At 45.9% G+C, this 13,518-nt stretch overlaps 4 protein-coding genes across 4 annotated transcripts; 2 read left to right on the top strand and 2 right to left on the bottom strand.

The window, feature by feature from the left end:
* Positions 1-3,285: 3,285 nt before the first annotated feature.
* On the top strand, positions 3,286-4,491 carry AO090005000391 (fungal specific transcription factor domain-containing protein; the record flags this gene model as incomplete). Its single annotated transcript, XM_001817410.3, has 1 exon — positions 3,286-4,491. The coding sequence occupies one exon, from the start codon at positions 3,286-3,288 to the stop codon at positions 4,489-4,491; it is 1,206 nt and encodes a 401-aa protein (XP_001817462.3).
* A 713-nt stretch (positions 4,492-5,204) lies between these two features.
* AO090005000392 (aspartate aminotransferase family protein) lies at positions 5,205-6,648 on the top strand (the record flags this gene model as incomplete). The annotated part of the gene is made up of 2 exons (XM_001817411.1): positions 5,205-5,434; positions 5,487-6,648. 2 exons carry the CDS (start codon positions 5,205-5,207, stop codon positions 6,646-6,648), a joined length of 1,392 nt encoding a protein of 463 aa, XP_001817463.1.
* Positions 6,649-10,185: 3,537 nt separating this feature from the next.
* On the bottom strand, positions 10,186-10,956 carry AO090005000394 (uncharacterized protein; the record flags this gene model as incomplete). The annotated part of the gene is made up of 1 exon (XM_023234123.1): positions 10,186-10,956. One exon carries the CDS (start codon positions 10,954-10,956, stop codon positions 10,186-10,188), a length of 771 nt encoding a protein of 256 aa, XP_023088940.1.
* A 1,524-nt stretch (positions 10,957-12,480) lies between these two features.
* Positions 12,481-13,475, bottom strand: AO090005000395 (uncharacterized protein; the record flags this gene model as incomplete). The annotated part of the gene is made up of 2 exons (XM_023234122.1): positions 12,481-12,934; positions 13,000-13,475. 2 exons carry the CDS (start codon positions 13,473-13,475, stop codon positions 12,481-12,483), a joined length of 930 nt encoding a protein of 309 aa, XP_023088941.1.
* Positions 13,476-13,518: the final 43 nt, after the last annotated feature.

Here is a 13,518-nt window from a genome sequence, read left to right as displayed (position 1 = left end):
CTGCCAGACACATGCACATAGCAGATATCACGTTCATTTAGTGGACTGCCATACTGTCCCCAAGTAGAACATGCGAGAAAGAGTGAAAGCCACAAAAGCCAAGCTGTAGTGAGAAACATATTCGTGGATAGTAAAAGATAGAAAGTTGATGCAATATGTTGGAAAGACTGTCAGCATTTGTCTTTAAAGGTAAATGACTCGAGTGAGCATGGGAACTGAAGAAGGGGGAATAAAGTATCTATATATCCTTAAACGAGAATATGTGAATAAGGAGCAAATCCAACACAGGGCTATAGAGTGATAAGTCAGACGATCTAGCTAAGTATCTTACTGTTGTGATTTCAAATTAACTAGTAGACAAGAGCAGCCATGATATCATAGCTGAAAGATCTGCGAGGCTTTTTAGCTGGAGTCTATCTTAGCCACCAATGAATTCATCAATCAAAGTATTTATATTCATGTATGACCTTGCACTATCGATTTCCAATTCTACGTACAAGGATATGATCGCCAATTTCAATCGCAGCCAGGGACGGATCTGCATTTCCAGATTCGGAAGCTTGCCCTTCACTCCCTACCCCGGCGCTTTCCACACTCCAGTTATTCGGACATGAAATAAGTTTAACCCGATGAATAAATCATAGAATGCTATGGAAGATGATGCTTACTATATGATTCTACTATTCCGCCCTTTGGGTGGCTTCCAACCAATGCAGCAGAAAAGCAAACATCGGTAATGGGCATATTCTAGACCAGATTCTATGCATACAGCTATCTCCTTGCAGATGCAGGAAATGGCACAGTAAAGCACGGCCGACATCATATTATTGGTTGCCCGTACTTCCAGCTCTGTCTCCAAGAGCCGAATGGGATTCTCCAATGTAAAAGTCCCTAGTAAATAAAAGAAAAGGCGCACAAAGAGACCTGAGTATAGCAGGCGCCAGTATAATTAGCCTATGAGACATTTTCGGCATATATTGACGATTACGGGAGAACGTACCTTTCTATCACTGTATTCAAGTGTGTCACAGAAGGCTACAGAGAGAATCAAAAAGCTCCAGGCTAAATGAAGGTAGCTCACGCAAAAGCAGTTGAAAATCATCCATCATAGCGAGGAGCTTCATATGGAACTTAGTCAAATAGAATATTGAGGACTTAGTCTCTTCAAAACCCCCGATCTATTACGAACTACGAGATATAGGAGCTATGTGATATCATTAATCCACCTTTTATTGACTGAAAATTGGTGTAGCATGTGCGATGATTTGTATGTATGAGCATATATTAGGCAGCTCCTCTAATCCACGCCGCCTCGCAAAAGGTTGGGGATGAACAGGAGCTCGCTGTAGTACCATCTAGGGTGATGCTGACTTTTGCAATAACACATAGTACAAACATGCGAGCAATGAGCACAAGATTAAGGCTTGGAAGCCCCCGGGGTGCACAGTGAGATGGAAGCGCTGTCACGTTGCTAGAGCATGTAATGGGGTATGCTTGTAGGATATGCAAGAAAGGTGCAGGTTAGCAAGGTGCGAAGCCTTACTGATGAGTAGCTCATTTCTCAATCAAGAGAAAGAGAGTCAACTGTCGAAGTTACGTAGTATTCTTGTCTCATATTCTGTTAAGCAATATTGTTCATCCATGCGCTTATTTGGCTTTCCATAGCGTCTCTCTGGTTGAAGTCATCACTGGGACCCATTGCGATTGAAGATCCTTTTTCCCTGTCGGTGTTACTCTCTGAAGCTCCCTCTGATCAATCGCTGGATTCGCACCCATCTAGCCACTCATCATCGTGAATGGGTTCGGTGGGCCTTCCTTCGCGATTCGTTAGCACCCATCGAAACACTTCCATTGACGCCTCCGCAAGGTCATGCCAATATGCGCGAGCCTTGTCCAATGCATTCTTCACCTGTTGCGCAGTAGGTTTCAGTTGGTCTATCTTGGACATTTTGCTGAATAGTACTGTGTTTATTCTCGATGATTGGGCTAGGTGACTCGTTGAAGTTGAGGTAGAAGGATTCTCTTATTTTGGGGGGTGTGGCCTAAAGATATAAAGCAAGGGCTTCTAATTAACCCTTGACCACTGGGGGCGGTGAGTTCGTTGCGCCGTACTGTTGATATGGAATAATGTACAATATAGTGCATAGAACCATAGCCAGCATATTTTTGCTTAGATATATGGAAATGTCATACAAGTTGATAGTATAATCAATTTTAGTAGTATGTTGTAAGAGATAATCCCTGCATCTTTAGTAGAGGAAAGCACAGGAGCAGAAAGAGGGGAGAAAAGAGCACTAAATCTTACCTAATTCAGGCCCACTTCGGCTTTCGGCCTCAACCTCCTGGCAACAACAATTGTTCGTATTCCCGATACCCTCCCAACTACTGACCAAGTCCGATGTCTCGCCAAAAATGAGGACTACATTGGCTTGCCAATGGTGTCGGTAGGTCTCATACCTTGTCAGTACATCTGTCATTGGGTCCTTTGTGCCTTGACGGTCCTGTCACGTTCACCTAACGCTAACTTGGCCTAGGAGGTCAAAGATCAAGTGCCACCACGATGGTACTCCACCTTGCAAATCATGTAGAGTCCATCCGGGTAGGGAATGTAGCCTGAGTACTCCTGTCATACGTAGGAAGAGGAACACTCCGTCTCGTCCCCCAGCAAACACGGCTCGTGCAAATCGTGTATCAAAGCCTGTTATAGGGGAAGCATCAGCCTCCCGAAGAACAGAGAAGAGAAACACTAGCTTGCAAATTCGACAATCACCACCGGCTTTTTCAACGCCTAGTGCAATTTCTGAAGCGGAACGCATTGACGAAAGGCAGAGCAATGCCTTACCACAACAACTGAAAATAATATTCTTACCCGAGAACGCTCTAGAAAATGTGGAACGGAAATTGGTCATTCGGGCCAGCCGAGTATTTGTCCAGCAGTTCCCTGAATTCGGATTTGTACATAAGCCGACGTTCTTTGAATACGGCCTGCAGGACGGGGTGCCTGCCATAAAGTTCTGCGCGATCATGGCTCTATGTGCACGATATATTCCCGAACTGGTGGATCAATATAGCAGTCCATATCTAGCGTCTGAACATTTCGCCGATGTTGTGCGTGAGAATATCATGAGTTACATGGCACAACATTCTGGGATCGACGCTGTGCATGCATTGATTTTGCTCAGCTTGTACGACTGGGGCGAGGGTAATGGTTTTCAGGCATGGGTATATACAGGTGTGTGATGCAGACTTTGAAAATGCTGAGTGGATCTGATTTGACGTCTAGGTATGGCCACGAGAATGGCACAGGGTATTTACTTGCAGACGAAGACAAACACAAAGGATGCCTCATGTATAAACTTCACCAAGCATGAAACAATTATTAGGACAGTCTGGGCTTGTTTCGTGCTTGACTGTATCCTGCGTTGCGGAAGATGTGGTTCACAACGTGCTGAAATCGAGGTGCCCGATATTCCACTGCCAATGGGCGAGGATGATTTCGAATTTGGATCCCAGTCAACCCTGACACCTCACTTCCTAGTACACTCGGGAACAAATACGTCGATTAAGGTTATGGGCAGCGATGGAAAGATAAATGGACCCCAGCAAATCCTTTCCTTGATAGTCAAGGGATTTAGCATCTTCTCTACCTTGTCTACGTGGATCTGTAGGGGTGGTAGGAGATACCCGTCCCCTGATTCTATAGAGCCTCCCTGGAAGCATACATCTTTTTGGAGCCGCTCTATGACGACGGTGGAGGCCTGGAGAGGGACCCATTCATCTAGGTTGGTCTACTCGAGGTCTGGTGGACAAATGCAGGCGCACATACTACACAACCAAGTCGAAGGCTTCGCACTATTGAACCTGCTCTATTATATGAGTGTCTTCTTTTTACATCGCGAATACACCCCTTTCTTCCCACACAGAGTATCACGTCCATGTGGCCCGATTGACCCTCCACTTTTGGAGGAGGTACCTCCTCATGACTGGTGGCATCACAGTGCACAGAAACTCTTCGAAGCTACTTCGATTATTATACAGCTGATGCAAGATCTTGAAACACGGGATGTGCAGTTTCAGACCCCATTCACGGCCTTCTGTATGTTCAGTGCTGCCAGCGCAGTTTTATATGCGGACACCTGGCCTTACATGGCACCGGGACTCGAGAATGCGAAGGAGAAGTATACATGGAGTCTCGATTGGCTCAGGACTGCGAGTGAAAAGTGGAAGATTGCAAAATGCTGGTGTGAAATATTGGGCGAGCTTTCGGGAATCTTCACACGCCTCAAAACAGATGGACATGACTTCCCACATCTTGGACGGGAGGAGTTCCAAGACCTCCATGATAATTTGCACCGTCTTGCGGAACCAGAATCTACAACTGTGAATGCTCTGGCTGTTCTATCACAAGGAGCACCCCTCGACTTTATAGGAGCAGCTTGTCAATCCCGCCTTGAGGATACAGATGCTGGGAACTCGGGACTACAGTCTTAAGTTACTAGTGACACAGATCGACTCCATGAAGTACACAATGCTACCTCAGAACAAAATCAAGCCAACCTTCTGGTCTCAAATGACGACCCGCAGCGCATGCATGATGACACCGGGATTGACACAGATTTCCTTATGGCAATGCTGTCCGATCCTTCCGGAAACTGGTCGCATGTACTTTAATGTTCTTCATACAGTATTCTAGAACCTGTGCACCGACTTTTCAACTACTAAGCTTCTCTTCTGTCTTGAATCAGCCGGAAAGATCTATACACTGTCAGAATGGAACCGTTTCCCCATGAAACCTGCAGCCTCCGACTTAGGGTTTGAAGTAGCTGGCTGCATGCATTCCCTAGATATAGAATTCCTCTCTTTTGTTTACCATCATTCAAGCGTTATTAATGTGAAATGTCGCTTTATGATCTCTTCTAAAATATATACCGTGTCCTAGACGATAACGTGCGGGGTAAGATAGCGAAATGTGGCCGATCTCTATAAACCCGAAATGCGAAATGCGAGACCCGAAAGTATTTTTCGGATGTGGCGTTCAACCATGATGGCTACATTTAATTCAGTATTTAGTTAATTACATCTACCACAGCAAATATATTCAGAGAACATCTAAATACATACCGACCCCAAGGCGGCCACTCTGATTTCACGTTGTAGTCTAAAGACCGAACAGCGACTAGTTCCCCCGCTCATACATTCCCACGATGACCGCATCCTCGGAGGCTTCCAAATGTGCCCTAGAAGAGGCACAAAGGCTGCTTATCAGCGCAGAGAAAGCCTTTATCGAACACAACCCCAAATCCAAAGCTCAGCATAAAGTGGCCAGTGAAGTGTTACCAGGTGGCAACACTCGCTCAATACTCCACACCGATCCTTTCCCAATCTGCATGGAGCGTGGCGAAGGCATTAAGTTGGTAGATGTGGATGGACACGAGTACGTATCTGTATTCCTTTCATCATTTTGAAGCTAATATATCCATATTCAGATATCTGGATCTGGTCGGAGAAATGACAGCTGGTCTATTCGGCCATACAAATCCGATTATCAGAGACACCATCATATCTACGGTTTCCAAAACAGGCCTCAATCTGGGCGCAACGACTAGGACAGAGTCTCTGTTTGCAAAAGCGATTTGTCAGCGAATCACATCCATAGAACAATTACGTTTCTGCAACTCCGGTACAGAAGCAAATCTCCATGCGCTGAGTATCGCCCGCGGTGCGACGGGGAGATCCAAAGTCATTGTGTTCGAGGGCGGCTATCATGGCGGAGTTCTCACCTTTGCACACGGCGTTGCTGAGAACAATGTCGATAAAGAAGATTGGATTATCGGTAAATACAATGATGTGGAAGGGACTCGCAAGCTCATTTCTGAAAACAAAGGTATAGCTGCAGCCGTGCTTGTGGAGGGCATGCAAGGCGCAGGAGGGTGTATACCGGGCACTGCTGAATTCCTGCACACGATTCAGAACGAGACCAGGGCGAACGGGATGATATTTATTCTCGATGAGGTTATGACATCCCGGCTTGCGCCGGGCGGACTTCAATCTGTTATCCGAAATCCCTACGATGGCGCACCGTTGAAGCCTGATATGACCACTTTAGGAAAGTGGATTGCCGGAGGAATGACTATCGGTGCCTTTGGTGGTCGTAAGGATCTACTCGCCGCGTATGACCCACGGCCTTCGTCGGGCTCATCAGAGAGGAAGACTCAGATTAGCCATTCTGGAACTTTCAATAATAATACCCTGGCTATGAACGTTGGGTTGGCTGCGCTTGAGCGTGTCTTTACGCCTGAGGCTTGCATGGAACTCAACAATATTGGGGGTTGGTTCCATCGGGGCTTAGAAGAGCGCTGCCGAGGTACTAAAATGACCGTCACTGGGATAGGCGCAGTGTGTAACATTCACTTTACGTCGAACGTTGGCAATGCCGGAATCACCTCTGTGGATGATTTGGCAACAGAGTCGAATGGGGTTGAACCAATTTTGAAAGACTTGTTCTGGTATTATGCCATCCGTCACGGCTACTGGATAGCCAGACGTGGCATGTTGAGCTTGATCTTAGGAACTAGCAAAGGGGATCTCCAAGGCTTTCTTGATGTGGTGGAGGGCTTTGTCCGAGAGCATCGTGAATTTCTTGAGTAATACCTAAGAAGCTTGGACGTTTGATCTTTGCCATGTCCAGTATCCTGTTTCAAACCGGCATACTCCATAGGTCTTGATTTTGGTACCAATGATATCTACTGTAAGGATTGAATCAATTGATCGTCTCGGATGAATGTTTCACCATTAATCACTATATATAGTAGCAGGGCTACTGCATTGAATATTGTAGAGTTAGGGTTGCACATGTATTACCCTTGCTTATCCTGTAGTGTATGTGCTATACTCCTTCTATGTGATTATAATGAGAAATTCATTTACGCCCGATTTCACATCCGTTATCTAAGACTACCCCTCCATTTGCCGGTGAAGCACCAGAACGAAGGTTCTAACTTGAGTAAAACGAAAATACAAAGGATAATATGACCCTAGCGTTTGGGACTTCCCGTTTGGGATCCATTAAGATATCTCATTACTATCCACCTAAGAGATGGTGTACGCTCCTACTTTATACTTCACAAGAAACTCATCACTTACCATCTCACTAACAACACACAAACACCCAAGCCACACAGAAGGTTATAGTAAGACAATGTCCCTATACCACCCAAAGGAAGCGCCAGCTAACATATCCCAGCCACCATAATGTGCACAAACAAATACACAAAATACAACTGCTGCAATCGCCTGCTCACAGACGTGATACTCTGCACCAATCGCCCTTTCTGCTCCCGCTCCGAAGATTGGCGATATCCTTGCCAGTCTGAATGTCCTCGTTGCTACATATTATTATCGCCATCATCTTCCCGGGTCTCTGTTAATCCTTGGAGTCATGAGGAACGGACCTTTGTTGAGATTCTGAGAGAAGCCAGGATTTCTTCCAGATGGTATGGGTCCTGAGAAGTGGTTTTGATATGTGGCTATTACTGCGTACAATGATATTATCGTTTAGTGTCTCGTGACGATATTCATGATAGTGACTGTGATATTCCTAGGACACCGCAAGGTTGTCTAATACATAGGCTTACAATGTGATAGAGGTCGTAGCGGTGGACTTTGGTATTATAATCCGAATTGGTATATTATCTTTTAGAAGGTAGTAATGTACATAGAAGTGTATCCCCATATTACTGATTATAACCGAGGTCATCCATCGCATGAAGGCTATGGCCATGACCGTAGCATCCAGCTACGATGTCATCATGAAGCCGGGTAATTTTGAAACTACGTAGGTAAACATAAAATCAACTCGCTGCGATATATTTCAGAACAGCTCCACTTAAGTCGTGCCAGAAACGGAATTACGTCGAGCAGCGGCTTGCATCTAACAGAGGAGATGCGAAGCGAAAGGACATAGAGCGCAAGTTGCTTGTGCAGAAAATTGAGGCCGACAACAGCAAGCTTGGGGACCTCGTGATTTTCTCGGGCGTGCAGCCCAGTATCATTGAAACGTATCTGCACATAGATGATAATTCGAATACAACCCAGAAACATTGCAATTCCTGCTCTACAGGATTCTGAAGGAGCCATCAAGCTGCCGTACTAGAAGTGCATGCACAGTCCTCCCATTTCATTTCAACACCAAGCCCGTGACAGTGCTGCATCTGCAGAACAACCGAGGTAGCCAGTAGCTAGCGCTGCTTGCCAGCATTATCCAGGTCTTGCCGAAGAGATTGCCTCATCTCTCAAACCGGAAGATTCGGCACCTGGTGTACCCTCTCAACAATCTCCAGGCCCGTCAAACACAGCGCTTCATTTATCGGTGGCCCTGGAGGAAATCACCCCATCGATATCGGTACCCCTGAGGGAAAGCGGTAGCAGTAGGAGCCCTGGATCCACAGAATGTCATGCAAGCAATGTAAGGCAGAAAGACAGGAGTATGTGATGTGTATGGACTCTGTGATGAGTTTCTTGACAGTTACTCAGAAGGCTTATACAGACTAAATGCTACTATGGCGTTCTCAAGCAATATAAATTCCTGGACTCTTTTGACTAGTTTCTGCACACTCGCTTTATATTTAGAATGAAGGACTTGTAAAAAGGTTTTGAGTAAGTTTGTGTAGTGTTCAGTTACATTCCGATCTCTCTGCTAGTAGATCTTATGTCTTTGGTTATTGCTGGTGTTAATAGTGTATATAGTCTTTCTGTCTAAACATGCTTCGCATGGTGCGTGTCTAGTATACTTTGATAGTTCAGTCACTGTCTTAATCTTAGCCTTGGCTACAAACCTTTGTTCGCTTCTTTTTGTATATAGTACAAGGTGCTGAGACTCGCTTCCTAACTTTATTTTCTGGGTAGAACGCTCGGACAGCCAAGGAATCTGCATGTCCCTTTTCTGCTGTGAAAGGTGCAGGTAGAAATTTGGGCGCATTTTCATCTGCTAACCAAAGTCTCGAATGGAAGGATGATATTGGCAATGTTCATGGAATTGCCCCGAAGGAAAAAAAAAAAAAGGAAAAAAATAGACGCAGATTCTGAGGCGCTCACTATATGATCTAAGATATGCCTTCTGCCGTTTACCTCTACTGACGGAGGGTTGCACTATTTATTTGCTTCTTCCATCAAACAAAGCATCTCGGGCACGAACAAAGAATCCTGGTTATGGTACTAAAAGTGATTTTATCGGGTCGTGGCAGATAGTCACCGCATGTGTGTCGGGCAGTCTACTTCAGGCTTTCACAAAGGCGTGGGTATCATTGGTGGTTTCGGGTATCCCCACCAGAATTGCCACGCGAGAGTCCTTAACCTGCGAAGACCGACCCACGATGGTATCGAGAATGACATCTGCAGTATGTACGGAGATCTCAGTTATTCTTATGTAAGGTATATATAAGACAATACCAAGAGTTAAATATACTTTAATCTACTCCAAATATACATTCCTCTTAACCGGATGTGCCAGTTTATTGCAATGGATAAATAAAGACAAGAAACCACTCAGATACGTGAAGGAAATGGATAAATTGTACCACCGTGCTATGAAATGGGTTATGGATGACAGCTTTCATATGAAACCAAATCAGTCACTGGATGCGCTTAAAAGTGAGAAAGCTTGCGCCAAATATTGTGGTCATTTCGTTGCCGAGTATTAAAAGGCTGCGCCTGGTTTTTGAAGTATACCGGAGAATAGATACTCATTGAATTGGTTGGTGCAACAGCCGCAGCATTCCTCTACCACTTGAGCAATGTGAAGATTTCAGAGAATTGACATTGCTCCGTTAAGCGAGGCGGGCGATGACAAGATGTAGTGCAAGGTCCACTCATAACGAAGACTTCTAGGTGCCTACCTATCGTTGTGCACTGCTTTTTTCGGTGAATGCGTACTTAGAAACGTTATACGCTTATTATAGGACTGGCCTTATCAACTTTATGCCCTTGTAGGACCATCACTCGAAATGACTTTTATTGATACAAACTTCCTATTAATGTAGAGGATATCATATAAACTCCAGACTCCGAGCCTCCGTATTCACGCAAGGGACATGGGAAAACCTAACCTGGTAGGAAAAACCCTCATCGAGGCCTGCGGACTTTGTCGGATAGAAGCCAACCGGTCTTCCCTCCAAAAAAAAGCGGGGTTTACCTAGGCACGTAATCGACTATAGCAGTTGAGGAAATTTCAGTGCCTGCTGGAAAGCTGTAGAACTTTTTGGTTGCCTCGACATCTGACTGCTGAATCTCAGGCGGCTCTCGACGATAGTTCATCACAGACAATGGGTTCCTTTCGTTAATTTGAACCGCATCGCCCTCAAAGTAAGGTCCAGGGTTCATAGCGAACTCATGTCGTAGCCCAATGACGTGCCCCAGTTCGTGTGTAAACACTCTCCAAAGGAAGGGTTTCCAATCGGGCTGGAAGGCAAAGCTATAAACGTAGACAAAATTAAGGTCTTTATTGTTTGGAAAATAGGCGCTGGCGAGAACAGTCCCCTTATTGCCACCGTGCGAGAGGACAAAGTTTGCATCTTTTGCCAAGGGAACAAATTCAAATGTAACACCGATATTGAGCTTATTCCACTCCTCAGCAGCCTGCTGAAGCTGCGCTGCAGCGTAGTTCGCATCATCCTGGGAATCATATCCCATTCGCCAAGCAGTCCATTTAATCACGGAGCCTGGCCTCCATCGGGGAACCTCAGTCCCCAGCCCTACCATAATCGCAGCAGGGTCATGCTTGAAATTTTGAGGCACTGGTTCTTGGGTAATACATACAGGACTGCTTGGGAGCTTTCCGGTACCTTGTGGAACTGGCGCTGAAACACGTGAAATATCAACAGTGTCTAGAGCTTGTGTTCCAAGGTGTTGAGCGGTTTCTTGGAGGAGAACCTCCTTGTTACTTGGGTCCTTTGTCGCCATGTCTGAGCCAGGGTATGGTGTACCACACCAACCTTCGGGAAATCCTGCCAGTGTGATTGACTTTAGGAGCAGTGATTAGGTAGGACCTCAACTGAGACGGCATAAGGAAGGAGACAACATGGAGCGAACCTATATATATATGAGGGAGGGACGTGGAAACTGCTTCATACGTCATCATAATGTGAACCACGGCATCTCATATGACCCAGCTGTGGTGACTCTAGTCATCCCGAATTCCTGTCCGCAAATGGACACAATACGGACACAATACGAAGCTAATATACGGCCGGGAACCACGATTTTCCAATCTCACACCCACCTTACAATGTGACTTACAATGGTCTTTCTGGTTTATTCCCAAGTCTATTTCATAGATTCCACCACCAACTGACCCATGCGTCCGTTAGACCCCCTGCCCGGGATAAGAGAGGCGGCTGTCTTTGCTGGATAGGTTCATACACAGGTATGGTATCGAGACTATGCTTTACCATCTGATCGGCGGATTGAGGTTCGTGGGAATGGATGGACATAGGTCTTCAATGGCTCTAAAAGACTTTATTCCTGCAACAACGTCGCGTACAACTGGATGATATCCTCCAACGCCTAGACGACATATGGCCAACACAGACTATATCCCAGTGTTAACTCCTCTAAAGCCCTCTGTCGTTGAACGGCAGTAGAATTCAGCATCGTTGGCTAATCCTAGAGTCGAATAATATGTTCTTAGTTACGTAGCGAGCAGCGAGTATTGAAAAATTGGCGGGAGTCAAGCTTTGGCGAAGTTGACTTCCGTCTAGTCGAAATTATTTTGGTTAGGGAAATTCCGCTTCACATGCATTGTAATTAACAGTTGAATATGAAAGTGTTGCCCGATACATGCTTGTTTCAATAGACCGCATAAAAGATCGCTCGCAAAATGTTCGGCCAAAAAAGTCCGACAGTTGTATGCAGAATGAAATCCGGTCTATGGTTACACTTTAGCAACTGAACCCACAGATCAGTTCCATGTATGCTATACGCCAAGTGAAGTTAAAAAAGCGTCCTTACTGGGGACGTATATCTAGAGTCATGATGTCATGGCCCATCACTACACTCCTTGGTGATCAGGCCACTAGAGACGTTCAAAGAATAAATGAGATGAACCAATTCTTCAAGAGATACCCTTGTACCGATTATGCAAGGTTTGCCTCATACCGTTGGTTGAGAATTTTCAACTCAACGCTACTGCGCGTAACCCTTTCTGCGTCACTGCTAAGCTGGACATGCCGAAAGCTTGTGCCCAACTCAAAACTAGCCTGAAGAGACGCAAACCAGAGGACACAGAGGCATGGATTCTTGGTAGTGGAATAGCAGCCTTGGCATCGGCACACTATCTCGTCGTAGATGCGAAAGTACCCTATTCCCAGGTGCACGTTCTGGATTTCCATACTTTACTAGGGCAAGCTTTGCACCAGAAAGGTGGCCCTTATAGTGGATATGATCAATTTGCTGGGTGGCTGCACCGGAAGGATTCGATTAAACTGATCATCGTTTGATCCCCTCGGCGGGCATTTCCACAGCCATATTCTCGGCTGGCATCTCGAAGCGAGCTTGATCCCTGACTCCCATCTCATAGACCTCTGGTCCGCTACCATACAGCTCTTTCTGAGGGCTTTCCAGTGGTGGAATAGCCGATGCGTCGCTCTGCCATGCCAGTCGAGTGCTACTCGCAGCTTTTGCTTTTCGGTGTCTTCGGGCGAGGAACCATGCAAGGTCCGCGATCAAGCCCACACCAGCAACGCAGCCAACCGTCACTCCGGCAATACCGCCGCCGGATAGGCTTTTCTTAGATCCACTGGAGCTTTGTCCAGTTGTACTGGAAGTCGACGTCGATGAAGTACCGGAATCCGTGGCGTTGTTTCGTTTCTTAAATAAACTTTCCATACTGGTACTATTGAATCCATCCTTGGGCGAAACTACTGTCGCTCCGCCAGTTTCACTATTGGTTGGTTAATACCAGTATCCTTGGTGAGGGAAAGTTTCTGAGGGATGAAGTTAACGTACCTCCCGCCGATAACGTCGGAGACCTTAGAAGGGATTCTATAGGCATCGCTATAGCTTGCATTATAGTTAGAGATCCACGAGAGGGAGTGTAGGTCGAAGATGCCTATCCCGTTGGCAAACGTAGCACTGTCGCAGTTCTGTGGTAAAGGGTCATATTCTCGATTCGTGACTGGGGTATTGCCTCCAACCACTATCATGGTATTATTCTGAGGCCGGACACATTTGTGTTTAATACGGATGCTGTTGTCATCAGTAACCCGAATCCACCGGAATGAAGGCACTGAGAGAACGTAGACATTGCCATCTGACAGCGCTGTCGTGTTTGCCATTCCGCCGAATACATAACTGCAGTATCGATTAGCATTGAAAGTCGCTGCTGGTTGTATTAGGAGGCTAGCCAACTTACATTGAATATGATGATAGATCCTGGGCAGGAGCAACAACCGTACAGCCCGACATTCGCCAGCCGGGAACATCACCAGAGGTTTGCTGAGTGTACCATTTCTGCTCCGAGATGTC

Source organism: Aspergillus oryzae, chromosome 1 (genome assembly GCF_000184455.2).
Source record: "Aspergillus oryzae RIB40 DNA, chromosome 1".
NCBI lineage: Eukaryota > Fungi > Ascomycota > Eurotiomycetes > Eurotiales > Aspergillaceae > Aspergillus > Aspergillus oryzae.
This window is presented reverse-complemented; position numbering and strand designations above follow the sequence as displayed.